At 36.7% G+C, this 21712-nt stretch overlaps 1 protein-coding gene across 7 annotated transcripts in view; it reads right to left on the bottom strand.

Annotated features, from left to right (window-relative positions):
• PHF14 (PHD finger protein 14) overlaps positions 1–21712 on the bottom strand; it is a 196711-nt gene that overhangs the window by 159190 nt on the left and 15809 nt on the right. For all 7 annotated transcript variants that reach the window (XM_040260573.1, XM_040260571.1, XM_040260570.1 and 4 more), the window contains exons 4-6: positions 21487–21631; positions 7385–7544; positions 799–910 (exon numbers count right to left, since the gene is read on the bottom strand). In XM_040260573.1, the coding sequence (XP_040116507.1) occupies positions 799–910; positions 7385–7544; positions 21487–21631 (417 nt within the window). The remainder of the gene's footprint in view (positions 1–798; positions 911–7384; positions 7545–21486; positions 21632–21712) is intronic.

The following is a 21712-nucleotide window of genomic DNA, read 5'->3' as shown; positions in this document are numbered from 1 at the left end:
TACCATTCTAAAGATGTGTGTAGTAATTATATACTTAAATTTAAATTAGTAAGTGTGTAATCTTACCACTCATAATCTAAAACTCAGTCATAGTAAAAAACCAGCTTATAATCTACAGAGACTCATTTGCTAGAGTAGGTTATGTAGTCATAAAATCAGTCCTTGAAATCTGATAAAATAATGGGTTTTTCTTGTACTCTTTTCATAATTTCATAAATTTCATTTCAAAAGTAAAGTTAGAAATTAAGCTCATATTCGGTCCAACTGGTTAAAAATAAGGATTTAATCTGAGAATTCATTATACACTAAGCAGTGTGCCAAATGCCAGGGAAACAGTGATATCAACTATTATTTTTTCCCGCAGGTTAAACTAAATTACAAACACGTATTCACAATTTATATATTACTGGCTTTCTGGGAAAATTACTGTCAATTATAAATGATTTAGTACTCTCCAATAGCATAATTGGGCTTCCCTGGTGGCTCAGACAGTAAAGAATCCGCCTGCAATTTAGGAGACCCTGGGTTCAATCCCTGGGTTGGGAAGATCCCATGGAGAAGGAAATGGTAACTCATTCCAGTATTCTTTCCTGGAAAATTCCATGGACAGAGAAACTTGACAAGCTACAGCCCAAACAGGTTACAAACAGTCAGACACAACAGAGCGACTAAGCACACATCCAAGCAATAGCATAATCAGTAATAAGCATTTCTGTAGTTAATAATGATATTAGCAAAAAGCCATATAAACTAACAAGTAAAACTTTCTCCTAGACAACCAAAAACAGTTTGTCTCACCTTGGCACCATATTTGGAATAGTTCATTTCTGTTAGTGTTACTGGTCGTAATTTGTCAATATCTCCAAAGGCTACACCAGGAACATACAGGGCACAAACAATGTGAACCCATCTATAAGGAGAAAAGATATGATTTTGCTATCAAACCTTCTGATAAAATGCCCACATGGAAAATAAACAAAATATATGTGCCATATCAAATAACTACTGCAAGAATTTTATGGCCAGGTCTCAAAACCTCAGACATACAACTAAAGAATATTAAACATTTATATATCATTTAGTTATAGAAAAGGGGACTGCAATAAGCACTACTTTTCCAGCAGCTTAGCCAAAGCTGAGTTAACTATAATTGCCTTTCACTTAATATTCACCACACTTTGCACTTATCTGTTATTCTTAAATATTTGCACAAAACCACTATTCAAATGAAACAAAACATTGTCATATGCATGGAAAGGTATTCACAATATTTTAAGCACTCTGAGAATTAAGGATCCTAATTTAAGAACTGTGAAGTTACTCTGCATAAATTATATAACACTGATCTTTCCTGCTACTTTTTTCTAAAAGCTATTGGATAATCCTTAAGGATATATTAAAAAAAAAAATTCTTCGTGTGCATCTTAACTTTCTTTCTTCCTAGGCTGAAACTGATTGATAGGAGACTGGACAGAAGAGTTGTGATAATATAAGGAAGTCACAGTTCATTCGGCTCATCTGTTCACCATACAACCTATGTACTATGTATGTGCCCCACAAATAAATAATTTTTAGAGTCTCGACGATGTTACAACACTAAACAACAGCAACAACAAAATGTTCAGAATTTCGCTGTACTGAAAAAAAAGGAGTTGATTCTAATTACATTTTTTAAAAACCGTTCTGAACCTCTATAAAATATATCAGGAACACTTTCTGTTTGCTTACAAACCATGCAAAATACAGGACCACTAGATTTTGAAATGTAAACAGATCTCCCTCATCTCTGCAAGAAAGAGGGTAAAAATGGGATGGCAAATATCTCTTAACCTTGTGAAAATATTAACAACAAAGTTTACTTTATCATAGCTTGAGAGGCTATGATTGCTACATGGTTCTGTTTTGTAATGCACTATGAGTCTTAAAGAAATAAGACTAAAAACATTTTATAGAGGTGCTGGGGAAAATAGTTACAAATCTTTAAAATTTATCCTTTTTTATTGGGAAGAAAATTCAAAGGTTTGAGATTTTCTTGATAAAATGTTTTAATCCAACTTCCCAAATGCATCCTGTGGAGTTCAATATAAAGATATATATCTTCAACGAGCAGCTGCTTTCTCAATTTAATTTGTGCAGTTTTTTCATGCTCCACTGATGTATTAAATGCCGCTGTACTCTGTAGGAGTTTATCTTTGATAAACCCAACAGCTGGCTGCTTGCTTCATACTGACCTTCTTAAAATCTTTTAGAACTAGTCACACAAGTACTACAGATTGAAACTGCCATTTCAGTGTGACTGGCACAAAAGTGTATCATTTCCCGCAACCATACTTGTGAGGATGCCAACTTGAGTCTTTATTACAATACATACCAAACAGCTGAGATAATTTTGGTCCTTTTTAATATCTGTTATATATAGATTTCTGTTCATCTGTTTAACTGCGTGTACTTTAGAACCTTGTAATTAAGACAAATTGAGAAATCAAAAAGGAATAAACTTCCTTGTTACTTTATCATTCATTTTGCTTGGAGCTATGAAGGCAGATGTTGATCAAGAAAGGGAACAGAAAACAAGCATCCCATAAGACCACCAAAAACTAGAGTCAGAATTGTCATTCTAGCATAGAAGCTATTAATACATTCTTTTAAATTTACATACTTTAATAAAGCAAACTAAGTACAAAAGTACTTCACAAAAACTCATTTCAAATAAGAACTATATTCATCGATCAAACTTGATTTTGAAATGCTTTGTACGTGCGGTGTCTTTACAACGTACTAAAAAAACTCACTTCAGAAGTTATTTTCATTGCTGCACTTATTCATTCAGTAATTAATTACTGAGTGACTGAACTGAACTGAAGAACAGGCATGCAGTGGGGAAATGACAAAGAAGTATGTGAAATGCTTGCATCATAAGGTGTGATATGCTATTATATTAAAGCATATGTAATATTTCCTATATTCAGGTTTATAATACCACCAAGGCAGAATAAAACACTCTCTTTAAGGAAAAAAAAAAAAAATTAATGATAAGAATGTATTGATGGTCTTCTCACATTAAATTGCATTATTTTCTATTGTAGTATATGTAGCTCCCATCAGACACAGAAGGGAAAACAGTCTAAATGGCCTATGTAATAGAAGAAAATTTCAAAATTTTTTCATTCTTTCCATACATAGTTCTTTCTTTTCATGTTTTCCATTTGAAGCTACAGTACTAAATACCTTGTCAAATCTTGGTGGCTTTTTTTGCTCTTGATTCAAGCTAGTACTACATCCTTCAAACTGTATCAAGATCTGTAATTCCCACAGTACTCAAGTATGGGCATCAACACAAATAAAATGTTCAAAAAGCATAAAAAAATTTTCCAGGCTGCACCAACAAGGGAGGTGTCTACATATATGAAAGATCCGCAGCAGTCAGTATAAATATATCTCAGCAAAACTCAATGGTTAAAGAAGCCTCCCTTTTCTTCAATCAGAGACAATTTTACAAGTTAGTTTGTGGACTCTGTATTAGTATATATTACATACTAGTGTGGTAAAAGAGCTACTTTATAGTTTCTCAATAGAAATTTCAAATTATTGACAAGAGAAAAGGTAAAATAAATGCTCTTCCATAAAAGGAAACTGTGTTTCTCAAAGCTGCCATACTTATTCACAACCATTTATTACCATAAATTTCAACTTGCAGGACCAAAAAGTTATTCAGAAAGGATTTATGCAGTTACTTTTCTAAGATTACCTTAAATAAATGAAATAATATCAGTAATAAAAAAAAAAAGCACTAGCACTAGAAGTAGCAGCAGCAGAGGAACTAAGGAGATATTTATTAACACACTTAAGATTCAGAAACTACACTGTTTACAGAAATCATCTCATTTCAGTTCAGTCGCTTAGTCTTGTCCGACTCTTTGCAACCCCATGGACTGCAGCACACCAGGCTTCCCTATCCATCACCAACTCTCAGAGCCTATTCAAACTCATGGCTATTGAGTCGGTGATGCCATCTGACCATCTCATCCTCTGTGATCCCTTTCTCCTCCTGCCCTCAATTTTTCCCAGCATCAGGGTCTTTTCAAATGAGTCAGCTCTCTGTATCAGGTGGCCAAAGAATTGGAGTTACAGCTTCAACATCAATCCCACCAATGAACACCCAGGACTGATCTCCTTTAGGATGGACTGGTTGGATCTCCTTGCAGTCCAAGGGACTCTCAAGAGTCTTCTCCAACACCACAGTTCAAACGTATCAATTCTTCGGTGCTCAGCTTTCTTTATAGTCCAACTCTCACGATCACACATGACTACTGAAAAAACCATAGCTTTAACTAGACGGACCTTTGTAGGCAAAGTAATGTCTCTGCTTTTGAATATGCTGTCTAGGTTGCTCATAACTTTCCTCCCAAGCAGTCTTTTAATTTCATGGCTGCAGTCACCATATGCAGTGAATTTGGAGCCAAAAAAAAAATAAAGTCTGTCACTGTTTCCACTGTTTCCCCATCTATTTCCCATGAAGTGATGGGACCAGATGCCATGATCTTAGTTTTCTGAATGCTGAGTTTTAAGCCAGCTTTTTCACTCTTTCAAGAGACTCTTTAGTTCCTCTTCACTTTCTGCCATAAGGGTGGTGTCATCTGCATATCTGAGCTAATTGCCATTTCTCCTAGGAATCTTGAGTCCAGCTTGTGCTTCTTCCAGCCCAGCGTTTCTCATGATGTACTCTGCATATAAGTTAAATAAGCAGGGTGACAATATACAGCCTTGACATACTCCTTTCCCTATTTGGAACTAGTCTGTTGTTCCATGTCCAATTCTAACTGTTGCTTCCTGACCTGCATACAGATTTCTCAAGAACCAAGTCAGGTGGTATGGTATTCTCATCTCAGGAAGAATTTTCTACAGTTTGTTGTGATCCACACAGTCAAAGGTTTTGACATAGTCAGTAAAGCAGAAATAGATGTTTTTCTGGAACTCTCTTGTGTTTTCGATAATCCAATGGGTGTTGTCAATTTGATCTCTGGTTCCTCTGCCTTTTCTAAAACCAGCTTATACATCTGGAGGTCCACAGTTCACGTACTGTTGAAGCCTGGCTTGGAGAATTTTGAGCACTTTACCAGCGTGTGAGATGAGTGAAATTGTGGCATAGTTTGAGCATTCTTTGGCATTGCCTTTCTCTGGGATTGGAATGAAAACTGACCTTTTCCAGTCCTGTGGCCACTGCTGAGTTTTCCAAATTTGCTGGCATATTGAGTGCAGCACCTTCATCATCTCATTTAATCCTCTCAAAAGTGTTAGGAAACGGGGGCATAAAATGGTTAAATCACTTGCCTAAAATCACAGTTAGTAAGGAAAAACCAGAATACAAATATAGGCAGTCTAACTTGAAAGCACAGTTTTAATGTTGTAGTAAATTTCCTAATTCTAGGTCAAAGTGAGTCCAGCATAAAATAATGCCATTGAGTCCCCTGGACTGCAAGGAGACCCAACCAGTCCACTCTGACGGAGATCAACCCTGGGATTTCTTTGGAAGGAATGACGCTAAAGCTGAAGCTGCAGTACTTTGGCCACCTCATGTCAAGAGCTGACTCATTGGAAAAGACTCTGATGCTGGGAGGGATTGGGGGCAGGAGGAGAAGGGGACGACCGAGGATGAGATGGCTGGATGGCATCACGGACTCGATGGACGTGAGTCTGAGTGAACTCCGGGAGACAGTGATGGACAGGGAGGCCTGGCGTGCTGCGATTCATGGGGTTGCAAAGAGTCGGACACGACTGAGGGACTGAACTGAACTGATGACACAAACCACAGACTCAATTTAACACATCAAATAATGTGTTACATGTTTATTTTGAGGATAAGCAATGAGGGACAAGAAGTAAAATTTTTGTTCATTTTCCTAGACATCAATATATAGGGTAGTCATTTTTCCTAGATACCCTCAATATACAGTCTCCAAGATTCCATGATAGATTTTGTGCTATCCCAACTGTATGGCAATACTTCTCAAGGGCCTACCCACCAATTGAGGAAAAAATGAGAAAAATAGCTTTTACTTTACTAAAATAAAATTTATTAAGTTTAAAAAACACATTTTTTTGGCATATAATACATCCTATCATTTCAAAATTTTAAATATGAAAAATGATCATGATAATTTGTCTAGGTTATTTCACTGTTCTTAGTAAAATATTAAACATTTAGTAAAATACTGAAATATCCACATGTAGTAAAATAAAAAATTGAGTACCCCTTCTTACATGGGGGAAGAGGGTAAGTAGTGATTCATAATATATAAAAGGTAGGAACTAATCTTGTATTAGTCACCCATCCCAACTGGTAGTCTCCCAGGGAAAAACAAGAAAGATGCCAACACTGTAACAATGACAACTGTTCAAATGTGATACTAAAAGTGAGTGTGAATCTAGTGAAAAGAACACAGTTCTCTGGGCCAGTTATTATTTTAGTGCCTCTCAGCTCAACTCCACTCTTCAATATCTGCTTTGAAATAACGAACAGAATCCCATCAGCACTTCCCATCTACACGATCCTCGGCCCTGTCTCAGGAGAGCGGCAGAATGCACTGTAAGAGGAAGGGGCTTCTCTTCAGGATGAGAAAAGGACACCCACCAGTGCTCTGCCCTCAGTGACCTTGCAGACCCAGCCTGAAGATCACTTTCCTGTGGCCCTCTCAACCCAGACACCACACACTTCTGGCTTGAATCCACTGCCCAGTTACCCACTTGCCAAGAACTACAGGCCAGGTACTGGCCCAGGCAAACCAGCCAACTTCTCTGCCATCCAGTAGGCTCAAACTACACTTTCTCTAACAAGGCCTGAACCATAGTCTTGGGGAAGGTGTCTTCCTTCCAAGTTTGTCATTCCCTGGAAACTCTCTCTCAGCTCTACAGTATTATTATTCAGAGTTCTTTTGTATCTTTATGGTTACTGTTTATTATAGCTTAGTACTTCTTTAAGTTAAATATCCCTTTTATAATCATTGTATAGGTTCTATTTACTAATAAACTCTTGAAGTCAAACAGATCTGAGTTCAAATTTAACTACGAACTTGTTTAAAATTATGTAAAGATCTGAGCCTCAGCTTCTACCTATAAAATAGGCAACTTTAGCATCTCTCTTATCATACAGTCATTCCTAAGATTAAATGGCATTATAGGTTATAAAGGCAAATGCAGATACTCAATAAATGATCTTTCCTCCTCTTTGCCCTGATATGTAGCCTCCTGTCCACTTACTCTATGTCAAAAAGACACGAAGAAGCAATCAAATGAAAATGTCTAACTCCAAAAATCATAAATACAAAAATAGAAGCATATGCATTATAAAGCAGGTATATTAACACAAAAGAATTATGAAATCAACCTTCCAGCATCTGTCTCCTTGAAAATTCCATCCTGATTGGGACAAAGTTCACAGCTAGGGGAAACACCACATTTACAGGCATCACAAAACCAAGGTTCAGTGGAATTTTCAGAAGCTGAACTCATAATAGAGTCACTCTCTCCATCAACTCCATAACAACCTAAAAAACAAAAGAAGTAAGATTAGAGTTTATTTTTTAAACTCACATTTATAGAGTTACAAAAGAAAAAGGGAAAGGAAGTAGAGAATAATTCTGAAAATTAATGGTTTAGAAGAATGATATTAAAGTCAAAACACAGAACTGAAATCATTTTATAAAAATGTTTTTACCATTTCATAGTGTATGCAATGACATAACTCTTTAAGACAAGTTTAGGTCTACTGGAAAGCATTACAGAAGGGGAAAATTTTACGGTTCTTTAAAATTTTTACAAAAAAATACATTAAAATATGAGTTTTCATTATACAGAAATCAGAACTATTGAGTCTAGGAACTATTAATTAGTAAATATTTTCAAGCTACCTTTGTACTGAGCATTTAAATATATCTAAAAGACCATGATCATGTAAAACATACAAACAAAAACCTCTGATCTAATTTTGTATGAATTTGTGTTTTAACCAAATGCAAAGAACTAGTAAAAGGAAAATAATACACATATACATACATAAATTAAGGCTACTGAGCAATCTGAATAGTTTAGACTAGAGATAAACAAGCAAGTTCCATTCACAGTTGAGCCCGTCTAGAGCTATACAAGGTATCTGATCTATTTAACATTTATAATTCTTCTATCCTCTGTAAAAATGTATCCAGAACTGAAATGAATGAAAAGAAGGGTAGCATAATCCTTCGCATTTTAGAATAGGACATCAACCCTTATTGTGGCTTATAATAAACAATACTTCCCTGGTTAATTACAATAGTCATGACTCCTAAATAGTTTTGTTTTGTTTTTTTACCTAAATGGTGCTTGATGTACCACAAACTTCATATTATCTCTCTTTTTCTAGAAAGGAAGACATTGCTCTCATGACAAAATGTACTTTAGAAAAATAATTTAATACACATTAAAAATTAAATACATAACAACCTAATTCTATTAATAGTTCCAATTATGCCCATCATCTTTAGGTTGGGCATTTCTCTGATCTCCTAAGACACATTTATTACTCTTAAGGTAGGTCACTTCTACAAATAGCATACTATTAACCATCCCAGGATAATTCTGACCAGGTTTATCCTAATAGAGTGGTCTTATTGCCAAATTCTAAGGAGCACTCAAAGTATCCTCTAATAAACTGAAGCTATTAAAAATACCACTATGAGAAACATGAAAGTAACAATTCTCTTTCAAAAGGTTTCACCATGGAGGTAAGTCTCCATGCAGCCAACATAAGATCATGTGACTACTGGAACTGATTAAACACTACATAGACAACAGGAGCCTGATGAAAACTGTCTTCTCACAACCACCAAAGATACTCAAATTGAAACAAATAAGTATGTAATCCCATCACTTCATGGCAAATAGATGGGGAAACACTGGAAACAGTGACAGACTTTATTTTCTTGGGCTTCAGAATCACTGCAGGTGGTGATTACAGCCATGAAATTAAAAGACGCTTACTCCTTGGGAGAAAAGTTATGAGCAACCTAGATAGCATATTAAAAAGCAGAGACATTACTTTGCCAACAAAGGTCCATCTAGTCAAAGCTATGGTTCTTCCAGTACTCGTGTATGGATGTGAGAGCTGGACTATAAAAGAGGCTGAGTGCTGAAGAACTGATGTTTTTGAACTGTGGAGTTGGAGAAGATTCTTGAGAGTCTCTTGGACTGCAAAGAGATCAAACCAGTCAATCCTAAAGGAAATCAGTCCTAAATATTCATTGGAAGGACTGATGCTGAAGCTGAAACTCCAATACTTTGGCCACCTGATGGAAAGAACTGACTCACTGGAAAAGACCCTGATGCTGGGAAAGATTGAAGGTGGGCGGAAAAGGAGACAACAGAGGATGAGATGGTTGGATGGCATCACCAACTCAACGGACCTGAGTCTGAGCGAGCTCCGGGAGTTGGTGACGAACAAGGCAAGCGTGGCATGCTGCATCCCACGGGGTCACAAAGGATCAGGCATGAAAGAGCTACTGAACAACAAATGCTACTCAAAGGGTTTACAGTAGTGAACCTTAACATAATCCAAATGTCATACAGAAGCATGCTCCAAATTTTAAAGGAGCTAGACTATCATGCACAAGAAAAAGATTCCAAATATTAATTTCTTTAAATCATCTAATTGTGGTTGGTGATAATTATTACATTTATCACTTCTGTTTGGATATACATTTTTAAAATGATAAACCATAAAATGAAAAAGAAATAAAATTTTCCTCTTGGGAGTAGTTATTATTGCTTATCAGCAAGATAAGAACATTTTTCAGTAAAAATAACAGTAAGCAAATAGTTTATTTGAAGAAAAATCACAAAACAATACAAAATAGTGAATTTGATTTCTCGGTTATGTAATACCACAAGGAAAAACACTATTTTCTTTACAAAATAATATTTTTCAGGCAATCTTTTTCATTAGTATTCACATAAAGTCCCAAGATAATAAACCCTCCAAATGACTATCCATTTTACCTATCTCATTCACCAATATCAAGGTGATGTCAATATCAATCATATCAATATCAATATCAAATCACAGCAGCTTACTCTTTTAGAATAAAGCAAAGTTTCAATTCTAATTTTTAAAGACTATACCACACACTTGACAAACATCTGATTAAACAATGATTTAAAACAATGATTAAATCACCTACAAAAACCTCAGAACTGACTTCTATGGGTCCCTTTTAGGAAATTCCTAGTTTGCAACCTAAAACATTGGTATCACATAAGCTTAAAGAACAATGAGCAAGTGGATAAGGATTTCTTCTTCAGCTTCACTGCCCCTGAAAAATGATCTACACTGTGTTATTCCTTTACAGAGTCTTCAACTTGCCACCTTTCCATATTTCTCTGCCATATCTGTTGTCTACTGAGCTCTAGACTGAAATTCTAACATTTATATCCACTCTAATCCATTTAAATTAAAGACTAAATACATTTTAACATCTTTTTCTTTCTTTCATACAAAACAGAATTTAAACTACCATAAAATGAGGCTTATTCTCTTCAACCTATCTAATTTTGAGTAAAAGATACAAAAAGTACACTTCAATATGATTATGGAAAAAAGGTTTTTTATATGATGAAATATAGAAAATTAAAAATTTATAGATATATAAAACCTATTCCATAAAGGTTTTTCATGTTTTAAAATGGGTAAATAGGAAAAACACGTTTGCTATTATTTTAGCAAAATCTCAACTTAAAAATCTCTCAAATTATAATTACTTAAGCTTTTTTTTCTAAGGGAAAAATATAAAGTAAATACATCAAAGCACTAACTATGGTTGTCTGGATATTAGGACTGTTCAGTTCAGTTCAGTTGCTCAGTCGTGTCCGACTCTGCGACCCCATGGATCGCAGCACGCCAGGCCTCCCTGTCCATCACCATCTCCCAGAGTTCACTCAAACTCACGGCCATCGAGTCAGTGATGCCATCCAGCCATCTCATCCTCTGTCGTCCCCTTTTCCTCCTGTCCCCAATCCCTCCAAGCATCAGGGTCTTTTCCAATGAGTCAACTCTTCGCATGAGGTGGCCAAAGTACTGGAGTTTCATGTTTAGCATCATTCCTTCCAAAGAAATCCCAGACCCAGGGCTGATCTCCTTCAGAATGGACTGGTTGGATCTGTTTGCAGTCCAAGGGACTCTCAAGAGTCTTCTCCAACACCACAGTTCAAAAGCATCAATTCTCCGGCATTCAGCCTTCTTCACAGTCCAACTCTCGCATACATACATGACCGCTGGAAAAACCATAGCCTTGACTAGATGGACCTTTGTTGGCAAAGTAATGTCTCTGCTTTTCAATATGCTATCTAGGTTGGTCATAACTTTTCTTCCAAGGAGTAAGCATCTTTTAATTTCATGGCTGCTAGAAATGTTTTATTTCTTGAAATTATGATCAAGGCTTCCCTGGTGGCCCAGTGGTTAAAAAAAAAAAAAAAAAACACACACCTGCCAATGCAGAAGGCACATATTCAGTCCCTGGGTTGGAAAGATCCCCTGAAGAAGAAAATAGCAACCCACTCCAGTATTCTTGCCTGGGAAATCCACAGAGGAGCCTGAAGGCCTACAGTCCACGGGGTCACAAAAGAGTCAGACATGACTCAACAACAATTAATATCAACCTCTGAGTAGCACACACAACCTATGTGAATCATATTTAATGAAAAATAATATAAAATGTCTATAATTGTTTTGAATTATTCAAAAAATACGTACAGTCCAAATCAGAGGAAACTTTCCCCATTCAACTTGTCACTGGGGACCAAAAGACCAACCACATCACTGAGGCTGAGTTACCTTACCTTCAATAAATATTTAATATTTATCCTATCTCTCAGTACAGAAAAAACAGGAACACAAAATTTGCCATTTAAAACATTTTTTTCTGTACTTAACATCCTATCACTAGAACTCTGATTACAAAACCTACTGAAAGTTTTTAAATAAATTGAGTAATATTGCTGATGATGAGAAAAGAACTTATAATATGCATGATACCTATCACAAATATATCGTAAGGCACAAAAGAGACAAAATGCTGTTGACACATGAAGTCCAAATGGTGATTACTTGAACATTTGCTACCCAGTGAACACTGCTAAGGATACATTTTTTCATATGCTAAGAAAAAAAAAATAAATGTCTAGGGCTAGGCTAATAGCAGATTGGAAAATAAATAAAATAGGGGGTGGAATATCTCTTAGACTCCTTATTTAAAACACTGTTGGCAAGTATACTATCTAATGCTCTGTCATGTACTGTGACATGCAGGTGACATTTTTCTTCAGACACAGTGCAATCAATATATCAGGATAACTGACATCACAGTCAGGGGTACCCTACTATTACAAGTCAGTTACAAGACCTTGTCACAAAGGTGTTTATACTAAGTGACAAGTTGCAACCTCAAAAGAAAAAGAGATTTATCTACATTTAGATGAAGTACTCCAAAAAGAATCAGACAGTTATACGTTTAAAAAGCACATTTGGAAAACTATCTTTTAGCAAAATCTCAACTTAAAAATCTCTCTAAATTATAATTACTTAAGCATTTCTTTTAAGGGAAAAAGATAAAAGAAATACATCAAAGCACTAACTATGGTTGTCTGGATATTAGGACTGTTAGAAATGTTTTATCTTCTCTCTGTTCTATACATCCCTCATTTTATTTACTATTCGTTTGTGGTTCAGCTGGTAAAGAATCCACCTGCAAAGGAGGAGACCTGGGTTCGATCTCTGGGTTGGGAAGATCCCCTGCAGAGGGAAAGGCTACCCACTCCAGTATTCTGGCTTGGAGAATTCCATGGACTGTATAGTCCAGGGGGTCTGAAACAGTCGGAAATGATAGCAACTTTCACTTACCCACTTACCCAATACATTATGATGGACAATTAGCTTTTCAGAAAATAAAACATTTAAGAAGTTCATATTTAACCATGAAAATATTTAGTGAAAAGTGACCTGGTTAATTTACAATATGGAAGTCTGTCACTTAGGCACCTGATAACCAAAACCAAAAACACAAAACCTAGCAAGACTAGCTTCCTATTATGCCTTAGAAAATTTCCCTCTTCTGGATTCATTAATTTTAGATAAAAATTCATTTTGGAACTTTACATGTAGTGAAGAAAGATCTACATATGTGAATGTATAAAAAAATGAACATTCTAAACAATGAAAAATACCACAAAGTTAAAAGGTACAGGACAAGGTGGAAAAGTATTTGCAAGGATACAAACTATTTGCAACACATAACAGTCAAAAGATTAACATTACTAAAAAAGAAAATTCCAATAAGTCAATAAGAAAAAGAGGGCTTCCCTGGTGGTCCAGTGATTGAGAGTCCACCTGCCAATGCAAGGGATACGGGGTTCAATCCCTGGTCAGGGAAGATCCCATGTGCAGTGAGGCAGCTGAGCCCAAGCACCACAACTACTGAAGCTCCTGTGCTCTATAGTAAGAGATAACACAGCAACGAGAAGCTCGCACACTGCAACTAGAGAGTAGCCCCCACTCACCAGAGAGAAAAACCTGCACACACCAATGAAGACCCAGCACAGGCAAAAATAAAATGCCTTTTTTTTTTAAATAAAAAATAAAGAAATGACATAAGAAGTGTACAGCAAGCAATAGGAAAAAAGAAAAAAAAACTGGCCACATATATTACTACCAAACTTCAATACTAATAAGAGGTACATATATTTTTATTAGGAGATAGTCTCCAAAAGATTTTTTAAAATTTACTAATATGCAGTGTTGCAGAGTGATCAAGTAGTTAGTACACTACTGGAAGAATACAAATAAATAGTCTTTTTGAAGGGCAATCTGGCAAAGTTTGTTAAAAAGTTTAAATGTGCTTATACTTTTATTCATTCTAGAAATCTATCCTGTACAAATTATGACATTAATATATATGACACATATTTGTTAGCACTAAATGTCAGTGGAAAACTAGAGAGAAAAAAAAAAGTAAAGACATTATGGTTGATCCATTCTATGGCTATTAATATATACCATTAAAAAAAGTAGTACCATACCCCATATGTAACTCATATGAAAAGAATCTCAAGATTAAGAAATGAGTAAAATAAAGTAAGTCATGGGAGGGGAATCTCATGGACTTTATCTTATTTATTGCAAGGTGGGGACTGTGCAACATGCAAATGCACATTTGTAGGTACATTGAGAGCCTGACAGAGGGGGCTCTCACTGGTAAAATTTGGACACTTTAAGTATCAGAGTGATCAGGTTATAGATGATAATGAGATCACAGTAATACTGAAAAAGGATAAAAGGGGAGAGGTTCTTTACAAAACAAGAGTTGCCTAATAAATGTAGAAAGAATGATAGAAAATCCCCATTCGCAGCCACATGCATAATAACTGGCTCTGTCAATGATGCTAAAACCACTAAGTATAAGGCTGTTAGGCAACAGGATATCAGAAAGTCTCAAGGTCATTACCCTATAGGTATTCATTAACTATAAAGAGAAAAGTATAGCTTTAAAATGGAGAGGCTTGGATGACACTACCTTAACACATCACCAACAATGCAATAAATTGGCATTAAATGCTCTGGATGTGTAACATCATCATAGCACTCTTACCGAAAAAAAAGTTTAAACTGAATCTAATCCAAAGGAAACAATAAAACAAATCCAGATTGAGGGACACTCTACTACACAACATTTTAAAAAAAGCTTTGATCCTTCAACAAGTCAACATAAAAGATACAGAAAGACAGAAACTTGTTTTAGATTAAGACACTGACAGGCCACAAAATGCACTGTGTCCTGGATGGTAGGAGGAGGGGAGAGCTGTGATAACAGAGGCATAGAAGGTACAAGAGGAGTTTGCGTATTATTGACTACTGATCTTTTTGAAAAATATGTTTCTGTATGTGTACGCACATGAGATGTTACCTCCTACTATGTGAGCTGTTTGCTTTAGGAACAATTACAAAGACTCAAATGAGAAAAGCATGAGGCTGCTTTATTGGCAAGCTGTGTTTTCCCTCCTCTATCCTTCTGAATAAGCTAGTGTTAAATGTAACCAATGGTAGTCTTGAAAATACTAAAGTGTAGATACCCTGGTAAGCCTTATTGAGTCACTCCTTCATACTATCAATGGAGCAAATGGTTTAATGTTCACATGAAACACCCTGGGATCAGTCATAACACAGATTCTGATTTGGAAGGTTAGGGACTTGGCCTGTGATTATGCTTTTCTAACAAGCGTCCAGGTGATACGGATGGTACCAGTTAATGCTGTGATCTGTAGACCACACTTCTGAGTAGCACAACTTTTAAAAAAACTACTGAAATAGGTAAAAGTGAAATTTTCATTTAACTTTAAACCTTATTTACTTTAGATGCAGCAATAGTTCAAGTATACAGTGCTGCTGCTGCTGCTGCTGCTAAGTCGCTTCAGTCATGTTTGACTCTGCGACCCCATAGACAGCAGCCCACCAGGCTACCCCCGTCCCTGGGATTCTCCAGGCAAGAACACTGTAGTGGGTTGCCATTTCCTTCTCCAATGCATGAAAGTGAAAAGTGAAAGTGAAGTCGCTCAGTCATGTCCGACTCCTAGCAACCCCATGGACTGCAGCCTACCAGGCTCCTCCATCCAGGGGATTTTCCAGGCAAGAGTACTGGAGTGGGGTGCCATTGTCTTCTCCAATATACAGTGAGAAAGACCTTAAAAACTAAAATAATTAAGTGGCCATAAAAGCTCCTATTCAGATAACTAAGTAAAGGACTGAAACTTTACTTCTGACAGGCTGCTGACCTTGTTTTCGAGGAATACAAAATCAAAAGTTAAAAAGAAATAGAAATGTTGGTGAGTATGTGGAGAAAAGGGAATCCTTGTACACTGTTGGTGGCATGGTAAATTGGCATGGTCACTATGGAAAACAGTATAGATGTTCTTCAAAAAACTAAAAATAAATACATCCAAAGAAAACAAAAACAAATTAGAAAAGATACATGCACCCCAATGTTCATAGCAGCATTATTTACAATAGCCAAGATATGGAAGAAACCTAAAAGTACATCAACAGATGAACTGATACAGATCTGGTATACACAACAGAATATTACTCAGCCATTCAAACGAATGAAATTCTGCTATTTGCAACAATGTGGATGGACCTAGAGAGTACTATGTGTACGGGAATAAGTCAGATGGAAAAAGACAAATACTCTACGTTATCACTTATATGTGAAATCTAAAAAAAATAAACAAATGTATATAAAAAAATAGAAATACACTCAATATATAGAGAACAAACTCATGGTTACCAGCAGGGAGAGGAGAAGTGGGAGGGGCCAGATAAGCATAGGGGAATAAGACATACAAGCTACTATATATAAAATAAATGAGTAACAAGGATTCGTTGTATAGTACAGCCATTTAATATAGCCAGTATTTTTTAATAACTTTAAATGGATTATAGTCTATAAAAATACTGAATCAATATTTTGTATATCTGAAGTTAATATAATATTATAAAGCAACTTTACTTCAAAAAGTAAACAAATAACAGGTCAGAAGGGAGAGTTCATTGTGATTTGTAAAGGAAATGCAGGAGATGCAGACTTGAGTCCAAAAGTAAGCAGCTACAGTAAGAGAGCTGCTTTACTATCATAGCTGTGGGACATTGAGACCACAAGGCTGTGGCAGACTGACTACCAGCAGCTAGAGACATCACCCTCAAATACATTCAAACATTTCTGAGGACCAGGCAACTATCAAACATGAGTAAGGGATGTAACAGAAGAGAGTGGCAAACTGAAGATTCTAGGCTTCATCAGCCCTATTCAACTCCAGGAGATTGTTACCAAAAAAGTGAAAAGCAACTGCTGTCAGAACTTCGAGAGAAGTTCAAATTCCTAAATATGTAAAATAACATCTTCAGTTTTTAAATGTTAACAATCAATTCAATTTCTTAAAATCATTGTGCTAGCCTTAAACAGGAGAAGGAAATGGCAACCCACTCCAGTGTTCTTGCCTGGAGAATCCCAGGGACAGGGGAGCCTAGTGGGCTGGCGTCTCTGGGGTCGCACAGAGTCGGACACGACTGAAGCGACTCAGCAGCAGCAGAAGCCTTAAATATCACATCCATGGTCAAAACCATGACCTATGAAGTAGAGGCATTACCCTCACGTGATGAATAGTCAGTAACACTAACAGTACTAGTCATGACTGCATCTCACATCAGCACTGACAGTCACTCATAAAAGCAGCGGTAACACATCTGTGACCACCAGTGGTGATCAGCACGACAAACAATGGCAGCACAGCTGCTACTTTTGATGTTCACCTATTCTGCAACTTCTCCAAGCAATCTGAACCACTCTTAGAGAAAAAAAAGAACTCATACGCACAACCATGTTGACTGGTCCAAGGTTATAATCATTACCACTAATCTCAAGTAGTCCCTTATTGCTGTCTGGTAATATATACACACATATATCATATACACACACATATAACATGGGTGAATATGTAAGTATACACACACACACAATATTATGTACGTATTTCCCTAATCCATTTATTCCCCCAAATAACTATTTTATACCAACCTCTCACTCCTCAAATCTCCAACATCTTCCCACCTCTACATTCTGCTAATGGCTGCTTCCTATTTCACTGAGAAAATAAGCATTCAATTCCACATGTTCTAACCACCACATGCAACATCCTACCTACCTCTGTATCCATATATTCTCTTCTCCTTCTAGTTACTATGCAAACTTTTATCTATCAAATCTCTTCCCTTATGTTGGATCCTATCCTTTATAGCCTTGTACTCAAAAGACTTGCTCCAGCAACTGTTCCCCTTTCTTTCCTGACATCATCAATTGCTAACTTTCCATTCCCACTGGTTCCTTCCATCCATACACTAGCATCTGTCTCTGTGGTAGGCAGCCTCTAAGATGGCCCCCAGTATTAATATTCTTGGAATGTCCCCTCCTACATTTGACTAAGGTTGGTTCAATGCGAACAATGTAGCAGAATTGACAGTACATGCATAATGTCACTCTGTTTAACTTCTATGCAGAGTCCATCATGAGAAACGCTGGGCTGGAGGAAGCACAAGCTGGAATCAAGACTGCTGGGAGAAATATCTATAACCTCAGATACGCAGATGACACCACCCTTATGGCTAAAGTGAAGACGAACTAAAAAGCCTCTGGATAAAAGTGAAAGAGGAGTGAAAAAGTTGGCTTAAAGCTCAACATTCAGAAAATGAAGATCATGGCATCTGGTCCTATCACTTCACGGGAAATAGATGGGGAAACAGTGGAAACAGTGTCAGACTTTATTTTGGGGGGGCTCCAAAATCACTGCAGATGGTGACTGCAGCCATGAAATTAAAAGACGCTTACTCCTTGGAAGGAAAGTTATGACCAACCTAGATAGCATATTCAAAAGCAGAAACATTACTTTGCCTACAAAGGTCCATCTAGTTAAGGCTATGGTTTTTCCAGTGGTCATATATGGATGTGAGAGTTGTACTGTGAAGAAAGCTGAGCACCGAAGAATTGATGCTTTTGAACTGTGGTGTTGGAGAAGACTCTTTTGAGAGTCCCTCGGACTGCAAGGAGATCAGTCCATCCTAAAGGAGATCAGTCCTGGGTGTTCACTGGAAGGACTGATGCTAAAGCTGAAATTCCAGTACTTTGGCCACCTCATGCGAAGAGTAGACTCATTGGAAAAGACCCTGATGCTGGGAGGGATTGGGGGCAGGAGGAGACGGGGACGACAGAGGATGAGATGGCTGCATGGCATCACTGACTCGATGGACATGAGTTTGGGTAAACTCTGGGAGTTGGTGATGGACAGGGAGGCCTGGCATGCTGCGATTCATGGGGTCACAAAGAGTCGGACACAACTGAGCGACTGAACTGAACTGAACCACGGTAACTAATCCCATATTTTCTCCCTTGCTTCTATGTATTTTACATTTTTAATAAACCATGTGACATAAGCATTTTGTCTGTAGCCTTGTTTCCCATAACCTTTGGTATGACTTGCCTGGTAGTGACTTGGAGTTTACCGTGCATTAGGGTCATTTCCCATAAGCCAGGTTTCATCTTACTCTAAAAACAGTGTTTGACAGTTACAATCTATTCTGAAAACTTTTCATTACTCCAGGCCACTACTCAAGGCTCTTCTCCAGTCTCACTGGCCCTGTGCCCCTCAACTCCTCTTGAAGTGCTCAAAGCACTATGCTATTCCCTAGACAGCACATTCAAGCTCACAGTTTTAAACAGCATCTGCAGGCTGATCAGTCCCAAATTTACCTCACCAGCCCCTATATCTTACCTCGACTCTAAAAGTTTAAAACCAAACTTTTACTATCTACCTGTAAACCTATTCCTCTGGTGGATCATTGCTATGGTCTCCAAAATGGTCTCCCTGATTCCCACTTTAGACACACTTCAGTCTGCTCTCACCCCAGCAGTGATTCTACCAAAACATTAATCATATCATAGTGATCCTCTGCTTAAAGTTCACCTAGGTCTTCCCATATCCATCTCAGTATAATCTGAAATCTATGACCTACAAGGTCCCACCTGGTCTGCCCTTATCTCTGTCTCCACCAAGCAGCTCACTCCCTCAGTTCTAGCCACACTAACCTCCACGTCATCATACAAACACTCCAGACATGTTCCTAGCTCAACATCTTTACACTCACTACTCCCTCATTCTGGAGTGCTCTTTCCCCAGATATTCACATGGCTTGCTTACTCACATGCTTCAGGCCACTGCTCAGAGATCACCTTATCAGAGAGGATTTTCCTTATAAGCTTTTATATATAGAAACTTCCACCTGCCCACTCAACAACCCCCATTCGTAGCATTCCTAACATTCCTTTTCCTACTTTATTTTTCCCCACAGTCCAGACCACCACCTGATATATATTACTGTATTATATTTTCATTCCTGTCTCTTACTGTGTATTAAGCTCCATAAGGTCAGCACTGTCTATACTGTTTATTTTGCATGCCTGAAACCTACAGAATGCCTAGCACTCAGAAAGTTCTAAACAAACACTACTGAAAAAAAAAAAAAGAAAGAAAGAAAAGAAAAGAAATAACAGCAACAGGAGACATTCCCACAGTTGAGTCTTAGCGGCAAAGGCAGGGAGCTTCATATGAAGACAAGAGGACTGGTTAAAGAAGTCCAAGCCCCACAAGTCTCAGAAGTCCATCAGATACCCAAAACTATTTGGGAGGAGGTGGCAATACCAGAAAGGCAGGTAAGGGCAAGGCCATAGAAACACTGTTTTTCAGTAGGTCATGAGAGCACAAGATAACTTCTAAGGCACTTCTGCCAAAAGCATCAGGTTAGCACCTGAACCTAATCAGGAGAAAACGTAAGAAAATCCCAATATTGAGGACATCCTATCAAAGAATTGGCCTGTATTCTTCAAAAATGTCAAAGGCATGAAACACAAAGACTTAAAATATGTTCTAGATTAAAGGAAACTAAATAGATATGACAACTGACTGCAATTCATAATCCTGGATTTTATTTTGCTAGAATCAATATCATTAGGATGATTGGCAAAATGTGAATATAGTCATAGACTAGGTAACAGTTTTCTACCAATGGTGATTTCCTGACTTTGATAACTATGTGACTTTGTAAGAGAATGAATGTCCTTGATCTTTGTTCTTAAGAAATAAGAACAATAAGGCACTAGAGGTAGAGCTGAACATTTTTTCTACAGTTTACTCTCAGAGGTGAGGGAAAATTTTTTATATGAGAGAAGATAAAACATATATAGCAAGATATCACCATCCGGCAAATCTTAGTGAAGAGCATACAAATTCACAAGTAAGAAATTATCTCAAAATAAAAAATTTTAAATAAAATACAACAAAATTACATTAAAAAGGTTCAAAATTCATAATCAGGAAAAATACTTTCAATGTATTACAATGGCTCCTTTTTCAGATTCTAAAAGATGATCTCTACAAATTCCCCTTTCAACTTAAAAATTATAACTATGAAAGAAGAAACTATATACCACTTGACTCAACTGTACCTTTTTCAAAAATGCACTCTACTAAACGAACACACTAGATTTTTTCCTATACATAAATTTCAATTAAAAACTAGAAATAATGCCATGAAAGAAAATTTCATAGTACTGACCTTTAAAGAAATAATGATTTATATACAGAAATAATCTACTTTGATTATTTAAAACACATTTTAAATGAACCTAATCTGAAAAAATAATACCCATCATAATTTGAAAATTCAGTATGTCTTATTTCAGGTTAAATATAATAAAATATTATAGAAAAATTAGTATAGTACATATGTAAAACAGCTGATATTACTTATAGAAATGCAGTGTCAACCAGTCATTTCTAAAAGGAAGCAAAACAAAGCAAAATTACCTTCATGAACTGTAATGCCACAATTGTCACACTGAATTATTTCATCAGCATCCTCACTATTATCTCCAAGACAAACACAGCAAATCAGAATATGGTCCATTTTTTGAGAACTCCAGTTTTGACTCTTCTCAAGAATCAGCGAGTCCTAATAATAAAATATCAGAAAATCACATATTTAAAAGGTAACTTTAATAAAATTCTCACCTTAAATCATTTTGTGCATTTC

Source organism: Oryx dammah, unplaced genomic scaffold, assembly GCF_014754425.2.
Source record: "Oryx dammah isolate SB20612 unplaced genomic scaffold, SCBI_Odam_1.1 HiC_scaffold_18, whole genome shotgun sequence".
NCBI classification, from domain to species: Eukaryota; Metazoa; Chordata; class Mammalia; order Artiodactyla; family Bovidae; genus Oryx; species Oryx dammah.
This window is presented reverse-complemented; position numbering and strand designations above follow the sequence as displayed.